The sequence below is a fragment of the Rhamphochromis longiceps genome, linkage group LG5, assembly GCF_057381845.1.
Source record: "Rhamphochromis longiceps isolate RC_006_pf linkage group LG5, R_longiceps_female_GT1.1, whole genome shotgun sequence".
NCBI classification, from domain to species: domain Eukaryota; kingdom Metazoa; phylum Chordata; class Actinopteri; order Cichliformes; family Cichlidae; genus Rhamphochromis; species Rhamphochromis longiceps.
The window spans coordinates 21,566,230-21,583,829 of record NC_140561.1 but is presented as its reverse complement, the minus strand read 5'-3'; the positions used below and the strand labels follow the sequence as shown (position 1 = coordinate 21,583,829).

Sequence of the window (17,600 nt, the reverse complement as noted above, 5' to 3'; positions counted from 1 at the left end):
CAATCTATCCAATAGTTGAGATTCCTCTTTCTAAATATCACAGTAGAAGAATTGAGAATAACTACTTCATTGTCACACAACAAGATCAATGTTCATATTAGTGAATCTTTCAATAAAAGGATTTCAAGCTGGGTGACAGGTTTCCCCAGTGCCCTCTTATTGCCCAAGAAATCTGATATTGTCCTGTTTTCTGGGGCTTTAGAAGATAAATTCTGTGCCACAAGTCATATGTGACTATGGCATGACTATTTGGCCAGCTACATTCAGAACTTAATTTGATGTATAAATTATGTTACATATATTTTCCCTTTTTTTCAGGTCTTCAGGATTGGGAGGACATCAGACCCCCTTCTGCTATTTCACATAATTCCCATGTCCTCCAAGATCCTATTGTTTTTTGCCATCTCTTATCAAACAGGAGGCTGAGCTGGAGGTGGAAAAGCTGAAGATGCTAAGACTTTTATCGGGAGTGACCACAACTGACAGCTCAGGCTGAGCAGTTTGGAGAGAAAGGTAGAGAGGCAAGACTGAGAAGGCTTGGACGTTCTCACCGGGGACGGTGGAGATATTGGACAAAAGATGTTAAATATGCCATTTAACATGCCATTCATGGATTTAGTGATGGAGGACATTCAGAGGGTTGGTTGTCAAAGAGAACGCTAGGGATAGGGTGAGGGTGGAGGCTGATGATTCACTGTGGTGACCACTGGTTGCAGCCAAAAGAGGAAGAAAACATTGTTGATATATTTTAAAGCATTTTTAAACTTCATGTGCAAATACTGCAAAAAAAAAAAGTAAACGAAGAAGAAAAAGCCATGACATAACATTATGGATGTAATATCCATTGGAGGTAGAGCCGGTCATCTACTAATCAGAAGGTTTGTGGTTCAATGGTTTAACTGGCTGCTCCAGTCTGCATGCCAAATATCCGCGGCCAGATTCTAACTCCAAGTTCTTATCCGATCCATCCATTGGAGTATAAATAAATAAATAAATGAATGAATGAATGAATGAATGAATGATTGAAAGAAAGAAAGAAAGAAAGAAAGAAAGAAAGAAAGAAAGCATAGAAAAAAATTTATGAATAGGTAAATGAGGAATGTTGTATAAAGAGCTTGAGTGCTCAGGTAGAGTAGAAAAGCGCTATATAAGAACCAGTCCATTTACCATTGTTTTTCTTGACTGAATGTGGCAAAATGAGTTTGTGTGAATATGGCACAAACATGGGCTAATACGTGGAAAGTTACTGCTTAATGTAACTGGAGTTACAGTTTAGGTAAGTCTGACAGCTCAATAGGTTTTTTGACTAACAACGAGGTTTTAATGGCGCAGTAAAAGTTAGTAAAATAATTTTGAACTAACCGGAAGTCCATTTGCGCTCCTTTTCAAGTCCAGTTTGACCCTTTTTATTTATAATTCTGGCATGGGACAGTTTATATATACTAAAGTAGTCCCTTTTATGTCAACTCCTTATCGAACAAACCCCACAGTAAAGTGACAAGAGAAGAAAAGAAATTACAATAATGTAAATGCGCATGTATAACTACGTCAAATCCATCTGCGCTTTTATTGTGAAGGTAAGCAAACGGAAATAAAGGTTACATTGGCGAGAACGTTACAGTTCTGTCCCCCTACCTAAAATCGATAAGTGATTGGCTTACTTGATGGTTAAGATTTTGTGGGTGTAGTGCTGCCGTGTTCACAAAAGGTAAGCACACAGCCATGTCAAGTTGTAAAACGTGTGTGTATGTTTTTTCTCTCCTTATACAAGTGTCGTCGGTGCACATAACGGTAGCTTTGTAACGTTAGTCGTCGTTACAGTGATGTCTTTGTCTAGGCTTTAACCCACCAGGTAACGTTAAGGCTAACCGTTAACTGTAGCTAAGGCTAGCTGCTCCGAGGTGCGTACCTGTCCACGCTGAGTGACAGACACTCAGGTGTGTGGACAGCTGCCGTTCTGCATGCTAGGCTGCTGATGTGTGCACGCTGGACGGCAGCCTGTGCGCAGCTGCTGGGGAGCATTAAGGGAGAGCTGTTAACATTCTTGGCGAGTCAGACCTCCAGACATACCAGCATCATTGCCGCGCACTAAGCGAAATGTCATTCGAGGTGAAAGCAGTGAGCTGCAGCATTTAACAACGTAAAATAAGGTACTTAAAACCTACTAGGAGAGCAGAGGGTTTGTTTATTTTTATTTTATTTTTTAAACACCTTCATTTTCCTAGTTCTCCTCTCCCGAAAGTATATGTTAAATACCTTTAAATTCATCATTTAAGGCTCCAACGTGCCTTTTTGGTCCTCCTTCCACTGTACACAGTGCCAATAGTATATTTTTTATTACAGTTATTGACATTTCTGCGTTAGGCCTATTGTTTGATATCACATATGTATGAGGATCACTGCTGTTTACTCTGTAAATGGGTACAGTTAGTTTAAGAGGCAGACTAAGCTTTCTACTACTACTGCTTTTCTACAGGGATATAGCAGCCAAAAATCTGCATTACATTTACTGAGAGCAGTGGCCAGTGTTCACCTATGGTGCTGCATAAATCCTACTTTGGCTGTTTCACAAAGAGGAATGAATGACAACAATAATACTGATCATTTGGTACTTTGTCATTTTACACATTAGCGTTGGTACAAGAATTAACAGTTGAGCATCCTCACTTTCTGTACATTAAAGAATACTCCTGTATAATGTAAAAATGTCATGTATAATATAAAAGTAAACATAAGAAGACAAAATGTGTGTATTTCAGAATCCACACTTTAAATGGATATGTATGTATTAAATAAAATGTAAGCTATGGGCTATATTGACTTGGGGTACAGTGATGCGGTATTTTAGAGATGGGTTTGGATTCTACAGGCTGGTTTGCATGTTCTGCCTGCAACTGTGTGGGCTTCTTCTGGGTACACAGTCTACACGCAGTCGTTGGTTTTAAATGGGTGTGAATGTCAGTTAGATGATGGGTATCAAGTACACCCTACGTGAACATACACTCACTAACCTCTTTATTACATAAAACTGTCCAAGTCCTTGTTAATATAACTAATATACAATCAGCAAATCACATGGGACTGCAGTTTATTCAATAATGCAAAGATCAAGTAGACGTAATCAGGATGACCAGCTGAAGTTCAAACCGTGCATCAGAATTGGGTGAAAAAAGGTGATTTAATTACTTTGAACATGGTATGTTTGTTGGTGCAAGACTGGCTGTTTCAGAAACTGCTGATCTACTGGGATTTACCCAACCATCTTTAGGGATTTACAGAGAATGATCCGAAAAAGGAAAAATATCCAGTGCGGGCAATTCTCTGGATAAAAATGCCTCGTTGATGCCAGAGGGTAGAGGAGAATAGCTTTGAGCTGATAGGAAGGGAAAGATAACTCAAATAACCACTCATTACAACCAAGGTATGCAGAAGATCATCTCTGAATGCAAATCACGTTGAACCTTGTCAAATCACCATGCCTTATATTCATGGTTAAGCCTGATTGTGGTGTTGTAATGAGGCCGGTGATATTTTCTTGACCCACTTCAACCCCTTCTTAAACTGAGCATCGCCTAAATACCACAACCTACCTGAGTAATGTTTCTGACCATGTCCATCCCTTTATGACCATAGTGCATCCATCTTCTGATGCCTGCTTCCAGCAGGATAATGTGCAATGTCACAAAACCGGTTTCTTGAAAATGACAGTGCACTGAAATGGTCGCCACAGTCACCAGATCTTGATTGAATAAAGGACCTTTGCGATGTGGTAGAACGGCATATTGGTATTATGGATATACAGCCCATAAATCTGCAGCAACTATGTGATGCTATCATGTCAATATGGGCCAAAATCTCAGAGGAATGTTTCCAGCACATTGTTAGATCGACGTCACAAAGAATTATTGTATTTCTGAAGGCAAAAGGGAGGCCAGCCTAGTACTAGCGAGATGTACCTAATAAAGTGCCTGTTGAGTGCATGTGTAAAGGAAAAAATGTGGGTTTGAGGAAGAACTTTGAGTTGGGAATAAGATTAGTAACTACTAACTGAACTACTGTAACTAATACTAATAACTATTGCTGAACCCCCGCGGAGTGACAGTGGATCATTTCAGTGGGAGTCTCTCATGCTCCCCATTCTCATACTCATTTAAGCTTTACTTGCTTAGATTTTTAATCATTTTCATAACTATTAGTCATACAGTGTGGTTGTGTGTACAACAAAGGGTTTGCGGAAATTGTTTTCACTGACGTTCTTGATTTTACTGAGACTCCTTTAACTAAATACTTAATTGCTTTTACTATAACGAGAAGTAACATCATTTATTGCTAGTTTTTCAAAGTGAAAGTGTATGCCAGAAATCCAGAATACTTGAGAAACCTGCATTTTCTTGTTAAATCAAGAAAACGAGAGCCACACTGTATGCTTCGAGCCTGATTTCTTTGTTTATTTTCTGCCCTTTTCATGCCATTTGCAGTACATGTTGCGCTTAAGGATGAGAGGATCTGTCAAGAAGGGGAAGAGACCAGTTCTAAACCTTAAGGCAACTTTATGTTTAATACATGAAATCATCTTAGTGAGATTTTGAGACCACGTTATCTGTAGGTATAGGAAATCACACGTCAAATTGTTATTTTATGTTCATCCCTTTTGACTCCAAGGAAAGTCACAGCAGCACCGCCGTGAACAGCTGGCAAATCTTTTGACTTCATAATATCAGTTTATAATTTTCATGAGTGACAATCTAATCATCTGCTTCTGATACAGTACAACTGAGTATAGCTCTGTTATTTCTGTGCATTATTTCCCAAATGCTGTTACTTAATTGGACTTTGTCTTCTCAGGGGTTCGTCATGGCCTTGAAAAGGAGAAGGGCGACGTCTCCCTCTAGCAGTGTGAGTGGAGGAGATTTTGACGATAGCCAGGCTTCATCGTTAGTGCCTTCATTTGGGAGAAAGAGGAGAAGGACCTCAAACATTCCTACTGTGGATCCTGTAATTTTACAAATTTCAGTTACCATTTCTTAAAAAATGAACTGTGAGAATTATAGTGCCACACTGACCGTAAGTATTTAATGATGAAAAGGGTGTGGGTGTTTTTAAGTGTTTAAATTTTGCCTTACAGATCGCTGTATGCCACGAACTATACAACACAATCAGAGATTACAAGGATGACCAGGGGAGGATGTTGTGTGAGCTCTTCATTAGAGCCCCAAAAAGGAGGTGATGAGAGGGATGAGTGATCATTAGATATACTTACATTATTAAAATCCTATAATAGCAATCCCAAAATGTGAAGTTGAATACAAACATTACAAAAAAAGTCTAATTTTCCTACAGGAATCAGCCAGACTATTACCATGTGGTGTCTCAGCCTATTGACATGATGAAGATCCAGCAAAAATTAAAGATGGAGGAGTACGATGATGTTGAACAACTAACTAGTGACTTTCAACTTTTATTCAACAATGCAAAGACTTATTATAAGGTAACAAATAGATATTTCTACTCTAAATGGTTTAACATATTTGTAAAGGAAGTGTAAGGTCCAGAGTATGAACATAAAATTAATTTGTCTTGCCCTAATGTAGTCGGACAGTCCAGAATACAGAGCAGCCTGCAAACTGTGGGACCTTTACCTGCGCACCAAAAATGAGTTTGTTCAGCGAGGGGAATATGATGAAGATGATGAAGATGGATATGATGCACAAGACAACCCTGGAGGATCTACCGAAGATGAGGTGCATTTTAGGGATACATTGTTATTCTTCAGTATAAGCCATCTACTGGCCAGAATCAGCATTGAATCATCTCTCTGTATTTTGTTAGTAATCAGCAAAGCTAACCCTCAGTTGCATTTTTACTACAGCTCTAGTTAGTGTAGTTTTGATCAAAGCTAAAAATTATGTTAGCCATATTAGCCCTGCAACAACTGGAGTGTCCCATTCTTTGCACTATTCCACACTTGCATATGTATGAAGTATTTCACTGGGTTTTCAGTTTTCCATGGGATTGGCAAACAGAAAAGTTTGATTTGGGCTATTTGAAGTTTATACTCAGGTTATTTGATTTGCTTTACTTACCGTCACAGCTATTTTTAATATTTTACCAGCGCTAAACTCACCAAAAGACCAAAACCAAAAATCTACAAACATGAGGTTGCTGTGTTAAAATATGAGTCACACAAGCAAACTAACCAATAAATGCAGCAACAGAGTAACAGGTCGTTGCTTTGTTTTCTGACTGCAGCCTACAGATAAATGATGATGATCAATTAATGCCATTGTGCTCTTTAAACAGCAAGATTTCTCCAGGGGTTAATTTGTTAATAAAGCTGATCACTTTTATGTGTAGTAATAATGAGAAAATTAATCATGAATTACAAATTTTTTTAATAGAAAGTGTGATTAAATTTTAATGCATTATGTAAACTTTATACCAAGATACTAACACTGATCTTTGCAGAAGAAGTAGCGACCGGATAGGACTTTAAATTTTTCTGAAGATATTGCAGTTGCAGTTCTGTCATGTGAAACATTTAGCTCATCTGTTTTAAGGACTTTTAAACTCAGTCCCAGCAGTAACAGATCTAAAAGCCATCTTTTACTGTGTCAGTAAAGAGAATACGGTCTACAGCTGACATGACTAAAGATGATACTGTATTTTGCTGCTTGACTCATGTAAATACTTGCATATCAGAGTGCACCTACCTGTTTGAAAGAAGTCCTTGAGCAGCTCCTTGATGCTGTGGTGTCGTACACTGAGCCCACTGGTCGCCTTGTCAGCGAGCTGTTCCAGAAGCTTCCCTCCAAAATGGTACGAGAACCTCGAGTATGACTTGTAAAATGAAACATAAAATACGTTTGTTTAGTTTGATTTGCAGTTTGCCCTTTTCATTTAGCAATACCCAGATTATTATGCCATCATTAAGGAACCAATAGATCTGAAAATCATCGCTCAAAAGATTCAGGTACGCTTATATTTTCCTGTTAAATTCTGATTTAGTGTTTTTAAATATTTTCTTAATGAAATGTCCAACCAATACTTTTGCTTTTAGTTGGGCCATTACAGGAGTGTCAATGCCATGGCTAAGGACATAGACTTGTTGGTCAAGAATGCCAAAACCTACAATGAGCCTGGATCACAGGTGTTTAAGGTCAGGGTGCATCTGAAAGCACGATACAGGCTATTGCTGGTGTCCAAGACACTAACTTGTGACTTGCTGTTGTCTTGCAGGATGCAAACACCATTAAAAAGATTTTTGCACAAAAGAAGTCAGAGATAGAACACGGAGAGCCAATCAAGTCCAGCATTCGTATCAGGTACTTAACACCTGGAATAATGTAGAGAGAAGTTGTGTTAACTGTGTGGTTTTGACTCGGCTCTTTAAATTTTTCTGTCTGTCTTTGCAAGGAATAGAAGATCTGCACAGGGAGACCGCCTCTCAGCTATCACCATGGCTCTTCAGTATGAAAGTGATGAGGAAGGCATACTCTCCGGTACATCATCATCTCATTGTTAAACTGTTGGATGTTGATTAAGTTGCTCTTTACGGTGTTGTAACAGAGATTAGCCATTAGCCATTTATCTCCTGTGTTTGACAGGGTCTGTCCACTATGATGAGGGAGAATCAGAGGCAGAGAGTATGACCTCTAACATGGACATGAGTAATCCCATCTTCCAGCTGTATGAAGCTGTGCGCGGTGCCAGGAACAGCCAGGGCCAGCTGATTTCTGAGCCTTTCCTGCAGCTACCGTCCAGGAAAGACTACCCAGACTACTACCACCAGATTAGTCAGCCCATCTGCCTTCATCAGATCAAGTATGACAGAACTGTGTTTTCATAGTGCTGTTTTCATGCTCTTAAACTTGTTGTTTTTTTTAATTTTGGCAAAATTATTTGTAGTTCACAATTTAAAGAAATCAAGAAAGAAAACTTCATTTTCTTATATTGGCAAATATCAGCTCGTTTTGTTCCTCATTTGTTCTTCAATGTTTTCATCAATGATTTGTTTTATTTTTTTTTTCACCTGCATCCTGTCTTTTTTATCTTATGTGGGAAAATGTGGCATCAAACACACTCACTGTACAGTTCAGTTTTCCTGTGCCCTCCTTCCCAAATGTGAGAGCCCATAATTCCCCACAGGAACAAGATGAAAAACAACGAGTATGAGAGTGTTGAGCACATCGACTCAGATCTGACATTGATGTTTGAGAATGCCAAGCGCTACAACGTTCCTCACTCTTCCATCTACAAGCGTGCTCTAAAACTTCAGCATATTCAGCAGGTCAGTGCCTGCCTGTTCCTTGTAGTTGTGCGTCTATGTTGGATTTGCTTGGACATTCTCTTTAAAAAAGAGCTCCTTTATGGATTATTAAAGATTACACCTTTCTGCCAGTTTTGTGGTGTTTTGTTTTGTTGGTTTTTTTTGTTAAAGAATTATTGTAACTCCGGATTGTTTTTATCACCTTTCACCTAGATGAAGAGAAAGGAGCTTTTACAGAGAGATGATGATGATGGCGACAGCATGCTCTCCTCTGCCACCTCTGACACCAGTAGCACAAAAAGAAAAAGGTGCACTTTGTCACGTACTTGTTGAATTCTCTAAAGTTGGTCATTTCTTGGAAAGGGGATACCTGTGTGACAGTTCTTTGGTGGTTTCTCTCTGGCTTCTAGTCACAAGAAGAATACGAAGAAAAACAGGATGAAAGCTCTCTTTGCTGCTGTGAATGAGGCGCGAGAAGCTGGCACTGGTCGCAGATTGTGTGACCTCTTCATGGTCAAGCCTTCGAAGAAGGACTATCCCGACTACTACAAAGTCATCCTGGAACCAATGGACCTGAGGACCATAGAGCACAATATCCGCTCAGACAAGTACCTTACCGAAGACTCAATGCTGGAAGATATGAAGCTGATGTTCCGCAATGCGCGACACTACAATGAGGAAGGCTCTCAGGTTTGATGCGCCTCCCTTTTTTTGATACATTTTAGAGATCCCAGTTATTTGTTCTATATTTTCTAAAGTTAAAGAAGCTGATTTGTTTCTTGTTCCTGAAGACAAGTCCTTCTTTCACTATTAGAGTAGATAGTATGACAAAAATTAAAAGCTCAAAGGTCTCCTTTGAGCTTTTAATTATTATCAATCATATACACACACCTATGAGCTTGAAGCTCAGACTTTATTTATTAAGACCAGATATCTTTGATATCATCATCTAAGCCATGCAGTTCTGTCAGCGGAGCCACTTCAAATCTTTTGTTTGCAAGGGGCAGCCAATCAAAGGAAAGTTGGCTTGTTTGACACAGAGATTGAACCTAGAGGGGGTCTACCCTGAACTTCTGTATCTGTAGGTTTACAACGATGCAGACGTCCTAGAGAAGATCATGAAAGACAAGCGCAAAGAGCTTGGCCCAGCAACTGATGATGATGACATGATGTCCCCAAAGTTGAAAATAAGTATGTCACTCAAGTAACATAATCAAACAATATATGCAAGTATGTAAATTTCTTATCTGTCAAGAATTAGAAATGTTCCTACTTCTGTTGCAGGAAAGAACAGCATTACTCTAAAGAAGTCAAAGTATTTAACACCTCTACAGCAGAAACTGCATGAACTGTACGAAGCTGTCAAGAACTACACTGATAAGCGGGGCCGTCGTCTCAGCACGATCTTCCTGCGGTTGCCTTCTCGTGCTGAGCTGCCTGACTATTACATTGCCATCAAGAAACCTGTGGACATGGAGAAGATCAGGAGCCACATGTTGGCTAACAAGTACCAGGATGTAGATGCTCTGGTTGAGGACTTGGTGCTCATGTTCAACAACGCCTGCACTTACAATGAGCCAGAGTCTCTGATTTACCGCGACGCTCTATTGCTGCACAGGGTGCTGTTAGAGACGAGGCGTGACCTGGAGGGAGGAGAGGATGCCCATGTCCCCGATGTGCCTCGCCTCATCCAGGAACTCATTCGCAGCCTCTTTGTTTCTGTGCTCGGCCACCAAGATGATGAGGGACGTTGTTACAGCGATTCACTCGCTGAGATCCCAGCTGTTGATCCCGCTAACCCAGAGAAGCCATCGCTCAATTTTGAGATTATCAGAAATAATGTGGATCGAGGCCATTACAAGAGGTTGGATGTATTTCAGGACCACATGTTTGAAGTGTTGGAGAAGGCCAGAAGACTGAATCGGTAAAGTATTGCTGAACATTGTACACAAAACCAAATCAGTGCTTATTATTAAAAGAAGCAGAAGTTAGTGTTACACCATTTGTTCATTACAGGACAGACTCAGAGATCTTTGAAGATGCTGTGGAGCTGCAGCAGTTCTTCATACGTATCAGAGATGAACTGTGTAAGAACGGAGAGATCTTGATGTCCCCAGCGCTCAGCTATACTTCTAAGCATCTGCATAGTGATGTCGAAAAGGAGAAGAAAGAGAAGCTCCCTAAGGAGTTTGAAGAAGACAAAATTAAGAGAGAAGAGGAGAAAATCGGTATTATGTCAAACATGTCAAACACTTTATGTATTAAAACTAAAAGTCCATAAAAAGTGCTATCATAGACTACCATGCATCTGTGCATATAGCCTTGTTTTGCTGAATATGTGGTGAATTCACAGAAGCAGAGAAGAGGGAGGATCCTGTTGGAGGATCATGGCAGTCGGGCCTACAGCGCACATACAGTCAGGACTGCAGCTTCAAGGACAGTATGTACCATGTGGGCGACTACGTGTACGTGGAGCCTGCGGAGCCTAACCTCCAGCCCCATATAATCTACATTGAGCGTCTTTGGCAAGACAACACCGGTCAGTCTCTTAACACTAACTAAATTGTTTTGTCATTAAAACAAAAAATCATATTGATATTTTCAGGCAGTAAAACTGAGTAAGTTTTTCTACCGCTTATACACACAGGGGAAAAGTGGCTGTATGGCTGCTGGTTCTATAGGCCAAATGAAACATTTCATCTGGCTACAAGGAAATTCCTGGAGAAGGAAGTTTTTAAGAGTGACTATTATAACAAAGCTCCTGTCAGCAAGATTATGGGAAAATGTGTGGTCATGTTTGTGAAGGTAATTCACTGCTTTTTTGTTCTTTTTAGATTAATAATAGGTTTTGTTTTATGGCCATTTTTTGTTTTGTTTATTGTTTTAAATGCGTTTTTCATTGAAGGAATACTTCAAGCTTCATCCTGAAGGCTTCAGAGCGGAGGATGTTTATGTCTGTGAGTCCCGTTACTCTGCCAAGTCCAAGTCCTTCAAAAAGATCAAGATGTGGACGATGCCCTTGAGCTCTGTCCGGTTTGTTCCCAGAGAGGTACCCCTTCCTGTAGTCCGTGTGGCATCCATTTTTGCCCAGAAACAAGAGGAGAAGCCACCAGAGATTGCAGATGAAAGCAAGATTACAAATGGTATAATAGACAAGGTAAATAGCGATTTGACTGCTTCTATAAAAACTGGTAGTGTGCATATAAGTCTCGCTGTCAGCAAAATGATTTGTGTCTGCAGGAAAGGGAAGATGTGCCATTGGATGTGACCAATGGGGAGCCAGGGTGTCAGTACTACGAGCAACTCTGCTACAACAACCTGTGGCTTAAAGTAGCAGACTTCGTTTACATCGCTTCTCATGGACTTGTGCCCCATCGAGTTGGCAGGTAGCGTAGCTGCTCCTGTGAAAGTTGCGTCAGCATTTCTGTTATGACAGACAAAACTTAGTATTATAATATATTATAATACTAATATTTTTGCTTAGTTATAAAGATGTGCTTACAATTCAATTTTGCTTTTTCCAAACTGCCATTTGGAATATGCCTCATGCTTCCCTGCAGTTATAATAATTGAAACTCTATTGTTTGTATGCTGATCATAGTTAATCAAATGCTTAAAAAACAGCGTCTTTTATATTTTTTATTGAACAGGATTGAGAAAATGTGGATGCGCGATGGAGCGGGTTACTTTTTTGGTCCCATCTTTATTCATCCTGAAGAAACAGAGCACGAACCCACAAAGATGTTCTATAAGAAGGAAGTGTTCCTCAGCAACCTGGAGGAGACTTGTCCCATGACCTGCATCATAGGTACCCTAAACAGAACACCGTCAGCTTTGTGTACTACTTTATGATGATAACATTATCAGAAGAATCCTTAAAAGCATTAATCAAATCTGTTCTCATTTCACAGGAAAGTGTGTCGTGTCGTCCTTCAAAGACTATTTGTCATGTCGGCCGACTGAAGTGCCTGAAGAGAACGTTCTGCTCTGTGAGAGCCGCTACATTGAGAGTGAGAAGCAGATGAAGAAATTCAAAGGTCTGAAGCGCTTCTCACTCTCTGGGAAGGTGCTGGAAGATGAAATCTACTATTTTAGGTGAACAGTCTGTAGGCTATGTATGCCTATCATTGTTGGTTGGTGAAAAATCAAGACGTCTCAGCTATTAAGTGTTAAAGAGCTAAGTAATAAATGTTTTATTGGTCCAAACTGTTTTAAAGACTGGCATAGTTTGCATAGAGACAGCTGATCTTTTCATACTGGATGGTTTTCATTTCTGTGTGTGCTTTAATTTTCTACTGCCATCCGTGTATGTATTTGAGTTACTGAAAGGAGAACTTAAATCAATTAACAAGCTTTTCCTAACTGAAGAATTTATTTGGAAAAGAAGAATAAATTACACTGAATGTCTTGTACAGGAAGCTTATAGTACCCCAGAAGGAGCCATCCCCTCTGTTAGATAGGAAAATTGAGGAACTGGAAGCTAAGTTTGCTGACATGACTGATGAAGAGCTAGAGGATCTTGGGGATGATGATGGCGAGCTAGGGGACCAGACTCTTCCACAGATGCAGTCTTCCATGTCTAGTGACATGGATATCATGCCTTACACTCCTCCGCAGGTTAGTATGAAAGTAATTATTTTAAATAATTTTGAGCAATAATAATTGTGCGGTATTTTTACGGATTATTCCCCTTTGATTGGTTACAGTCCACACCAAAGTCCATAAAAGGGCTTTCAAAGAAGGAAGGCTCAAAGAGGAAGATCAACATGAGCGGTTACATACTGTTCAGCAGTGAGATGCGAGCGGTGATAAAAGCTCAGCACCCAGACTTTTCCTTTGGGGAGTTGAGCCGCCTTGTTGGCACAGAGTGGAGGAACCTGGACAGTTCCAGGAAAGCAGAGTATGAAGGTGAGTATTTTTATTTGATATTCCTATTCAGTTGATAGCATAGAGATTGATTGATGGATTGACTGATTGAATCTATCGATCCACTTATTTATGGCTCACGAATTGTGAATGATAAAGTTAACACCTTATACTTATATTTCTTGTGTTTCAGAGCGAGCAGCAAAAGTGGCTGAGCAACAGGAACGTGAGAGGGCCCAGCATCAGACGTCCCCTAGAGCAGGTACCCCAGTAGGGGCACTGATGGGGGTGGTGCCTCCCCCAACCCCCATGGGGATGCTAAATCCCAGCATGACGCCTGTGTCAGGTAACCCCTCATAGATGCAGATGGATCCCCAGTGCACACTACAAGACTGGAATAAGAAGCTTAACTGCTAGAATTACTCACATCTTCAATTTTTTGTTTTCATTTTGCTGTGATTTCCTTTTATATTGCCTCTAACATTATTTCACCTAATTCATAAACTTAAATTGTGCATAACACCCATTATGCATCACCCAGACACATAATAAAAATCGTAGAATCTGCATTTCAATTGGGTCATGGAGTGTCCTACACATGAAAGGGTGGTATACACCATTTAAGGGTTTATACGGTAAAATGAATGCTTGGCCATGCTGCACATACACTAAAACGATTTCATGCACATTTCCCATTTGTGTGACCTTTTCCATTCATTTATATATAGTAACATATAACTGCATGCCTGGTAGTGAATGCATGTTTGACTAATGCATGTTGCTGTTTTGTGTTACTACTGTTCCTTCCTAAGAAGGTAGGATGGGTGCATATAGGTCAGCTATGATGCCCCTGCAAGGACATGTTGAAGGCATGGTTAGTATGACTGGCATACCACCACATCACATGGGGGTGCCTGTCTTTCCCCAACATCTCCTGCGCGTTATGCCTGGGTTCCCTGGAATACCATACTTTGGTAAGAGTGCTGTCATAGCCACACCACCTATCAAGCAGTTGCTTCCTGTCTACCAATCTGACTTGCTGGAGGGGCTACCTGTACCAATAGGCTGAGGTCCTTAAGTTGATGACTAGACAGCTGAGAGCGCATAGTCTCATCAAGGACTTGGGTATTTATGCAGCTCATTACCAACAGACCTGATGGTAATGTGTTAACATAACCTTGATTATGATGCTAATAAATCCACATGTGATCATCTTTTTAACGATTGGCATTTCTGAAATTGCTAAAAACACCGGTTAATTTCTAGTATTGTATTTTTAACATAGTATTTGGAATATAAACCAGTAGCACTTGGCTGGCTCCAATTTGTCATGGATTAATATCTTCACAGGTATCAATGGAGTAGGTGGACCTGGAGCAGGAAGTGTTCATGGATCTCAGGTAATCAGTTGGGCTCTGAAAAAGAAATCCCTTAAAACTGTATATAAGATTTGTGTCTAGGTATAGTTTGCAACCTTGATGCAGATGTGTGTTTTGGATATAAGCCTGGAAATCATCAGGTCATTGGTTTAAAGTTTACATCAAACAACTTCAATACAGAGTACCTGAAAAACTTCTTTAATGTTTGCACTTTATTTAGCTCCCTCCAAGAAAGTGTACCTTTATACCATTTGCATTTTTACACCTCAGAGTTTGTGGATCCGCTAAATCGTGAACGAGATGACGTAGGAGTTTGGAATTGATACCACAGGTATATCTACTAATAATTTTGGACAAGTTCGAATTCTGGTGACCTTGATCTTAAGGTCAGAGGTCAACCTTTCTGAAAATCTTGTAAATACAATAATTCAAGAAGGAAGTCACCTAGGTTTATCAAATTTATACCATACTTGCATCTACTAGGAGGGGTAGCAGTGGCAGCTGCCAATATTTTATAGCTTTGTATACATGTCAGTACTGATGATGATCAAATGTAATGTGAATGTCCTTTTTATATTTTTTTCCTGCTTGTAAAACCCTTTCAACCTCCACATGTGATATTGGGCTGTATAAAGAAATTGAGTGGAATTGAGCTGAATTATAGTTTGAATCAGAGAAATAATGGAGTTCTTGCATTGTTATGTTTAGATGGGTTTGGTTGGCCCAGGACAGCAGGCTCCACCACCGTACCCTGGTCAGGCTCAGATGGGACAACCTGCACTGCAGCAGCCATCCACCCCAGTGTTTGTGTCCCCGCCTGCCAAAAATCAGCGGGTGCTCCACTCTGAGGCTTACCTGAGATACATCGAGGGCCTTACAGCAGAATCCTCAACTGTTAGCAAATGGGACCAAGCTCTCTCAGGTTCATTTTATACTTCAATAGTTAGTCATTCAGCCTACATAGAAAGGTAGTTACAGTAGTAGAAATATCTCCACATACTGCGCGTATTTCTTATCCATGAATACCAATATTTTGTTTAATTGTACTTTTTTCATATTCATCTTTGATTTAATGTCTTTGCAATTTCAGTTCAAAAACAAGATGTGCGTTTGACAAAAGAGCAAGAGAGCAGACTGCCGTCCCACTGGCTGAAGAGTAAGGGCGCCCACAAGACAATGGCAGATGCACTTTGGCGACTACGTGACCTAATGCTGCGGGATACCCTGAACATCCGTCAGATGCACAACCTGTAGCATGCTCATACTGCGAGCCTCTGTTCCGAAACCTGTGAGACAGGATGAGGGTTAAGCTCACTAAAAAGTCTTTACTTTGTGTTGTCATAATAAAAAGAAATGTTTGCATTCATACAAGCTGCTTTCTGTGTTGATGCTGTTTTCTGTTTTACAGTTTAAATATGCTGTTCAAAGTGCATTATTGTTAATGACTGTCATTCTGTACTGAAGGATTTCACGCGTTCACAATTAAAATGTGAAGAGTTCAGCACGGCTGCATTCCTTGACTGATTTGGTATTTGTTTATGTCTGAGGACCATGACTTGAGAGGTCTACAGCAGCTGTCTGTATCCATTACATTTCAGTAACACATGCTGCACTCCTGCATTTTACACATTGCTCTGAATCATGTTTTCCTAATGGTCGTGTGGCTGAACTTATTCCAGACCTATTATTAGCCTAGAAAAAATGACTTCCTTTTTTCTATTTCTTCCAGTTGCCTTGCTTGGCCCTACTCTCTTGTATACTTTATCTTCCCTGTTCTACTGTGCGGCCACTTCTTTTTCATTTTCAACATGATTAGGAGGTTTTTTTTCTTCCTATTTTACCAAGTGTCACCTCCACACATTGTTGTAGTACCTGTTTAGCCCCATGTGTGCCATTCCACCTCCCCCCTTACCAGTGTGCTGGTACCCAAATAAACTCAGTTACCCTCCCCCCACCCAGTCTTCACAGTAAATCTGGCTGGTTCTTTGAACTAAAGTGATGCACACTTTGACTTAGACAGCCAGAAATAGTATAATTCTGATCATTTATCAGTACTGACACTTGTGAGACTCGTGAGACGTCGGGTCCGCGCTTTGTGTTTACATCTTTGTGCGCAGTCCATTTACCTGCTCTCATTTGCTGTTTTAGTTGTTTGGTGGTTGTTGAAAAAGTTTTGTGAGCTTTAACCTGAGATTCTGACGTTTCTGGCAAAATACATTTATATTTAAAAATCAATTCAGGATTTAATGAATCGATATTGTGTTATTCAAGCTAAAATCGATTTGAATCGGAAAATCATTTTTTTAAACCCACCCCTACATTTAATTTTTAGTAGGCACCTTTGAAAACATTCAAGGTGTCCTTACAAACAAATATGTGATATTTAGTTTGCATATTTGGATTATTCCAATGAATGATTAATATATTATGCTAAATCCATACAGATTTTTCAATTTGGATATCATAGAGTTAGTAAACCTCTATTAACATCTGTGAAATGAAATGAAACTGAATTAAAACAAACAAAACATAGATGACATTTTGTACCCTAGGCAACCACCAAGATCCCAGTGCCTACAGACATTGAGTAACACTCAGAAAATATGCTGGTAATTAGATAGTGTTAATAAATATCTTTTACTAAATATGAAAGTTTTTCTACATGTCTTAGCTTATATATGAACAAAATCATTATGAGTGAGAATCTCTTGAATGATGCCACTCAGACATCACTCATACTTGCTCTGTAAGCAGTTCCTGATGAATGGATGGATGGATCTATCTATCTATTTTTTGTCAGCAGATGCGATTTGAAGTGTCTGTGTGGTGCAGCTGGTCTGGTCTGTCTCTAGGCAGTCCAGGCTGCACCCACCTGTAAAAGGTGGAGGCTCACCAGGACATACACAGCTCACAAGCTCCTGGCTCTGTCCACTCCTCTGTAGAAGGGTTTCTCTGAGAGGGGAAGGGCAGTGAGGCACAGCTCCCCGTTCCCCAACACCCCCCACGAGGCCACCACTTCTTAGGGAAACCCTCTGCAGAGGAGTCATGAGAGCCAGGAAGTTGTGAGTTGTGTATGTCTACTCAGGCAC

The 17,600-nt window shown here is 40.0% G+C and overlaps 1 protein-coding gene across 3 annotated transcripts; it reads left to right on the top strand.

Moving 5' to 3' along the window:
• Positions 1-1,594: 1,594 nt before the first annotated feature.
• LOC146669917 (protein polybromo-1-like) lies at positions 1,595-16,012 on the top strand. 3 transcript variants are annotated; one of them, XM_085406568.1, is made up of 29 exons: positions 1,595-1,708; positions 4,846-4,995; positions 5,126-5,223; positions 5,341-5,488; positions 5,592-5,741; positions 6,700-6,816; positions 6,902-6,970; positions 7,058-7,156; positions 7,237-7,322; positions 7,420-7,499; positions 7,605-7,821; positions 8,146-8,287; positions 8,480-8,574; positions 8,677-8,956; positions 9,352-9,457; positions 9,551-10,190; positions 10,283-10,494; positions 10,620-10,805; positions 10,914-11,071; positions 11,172-11,423; positions 11,507-11,652; positions 11,917-12,074; positions 12,178-12,361; positions 12,682-12,883; positions 12,973-13,174; positions 13,326-13,478; positions 14,483-14,532; positions 15,220-15,433; positions 15,602-16,012. In XM_085406568.1, exons 2-29 carry the CDS (start codon positions 4,855-4,857, stop codon positions 15,763-15,765), a joined length of 4,749 nt encoding a protein of 1,582 aa, XP_085262694.1. In that variant the 5' UTR covers positions 1,595-1,708; positions 4,846-4,854; the 3' UTR covers positions 15,766-16,012. The 3 variants fall into 3 exon arrangements, with proteins under 3 accessions (XP_085262694.1, XP_085262693.1, XP_085262695.1); XM_085406567.1 differs by having other exon boundaries at positions 7,414-7,499; XM_085406569.1 differs by lacking the exon at positions 1,595-1,708 and adding an exon at positions 13,945-14,106 and having other exon boundaries at positions 4,850-4,995; positions 7,414-7,499.
• The last annotated feature ends 1,588 nt before the right edge of the window (positions 16,013-17,600 follow it).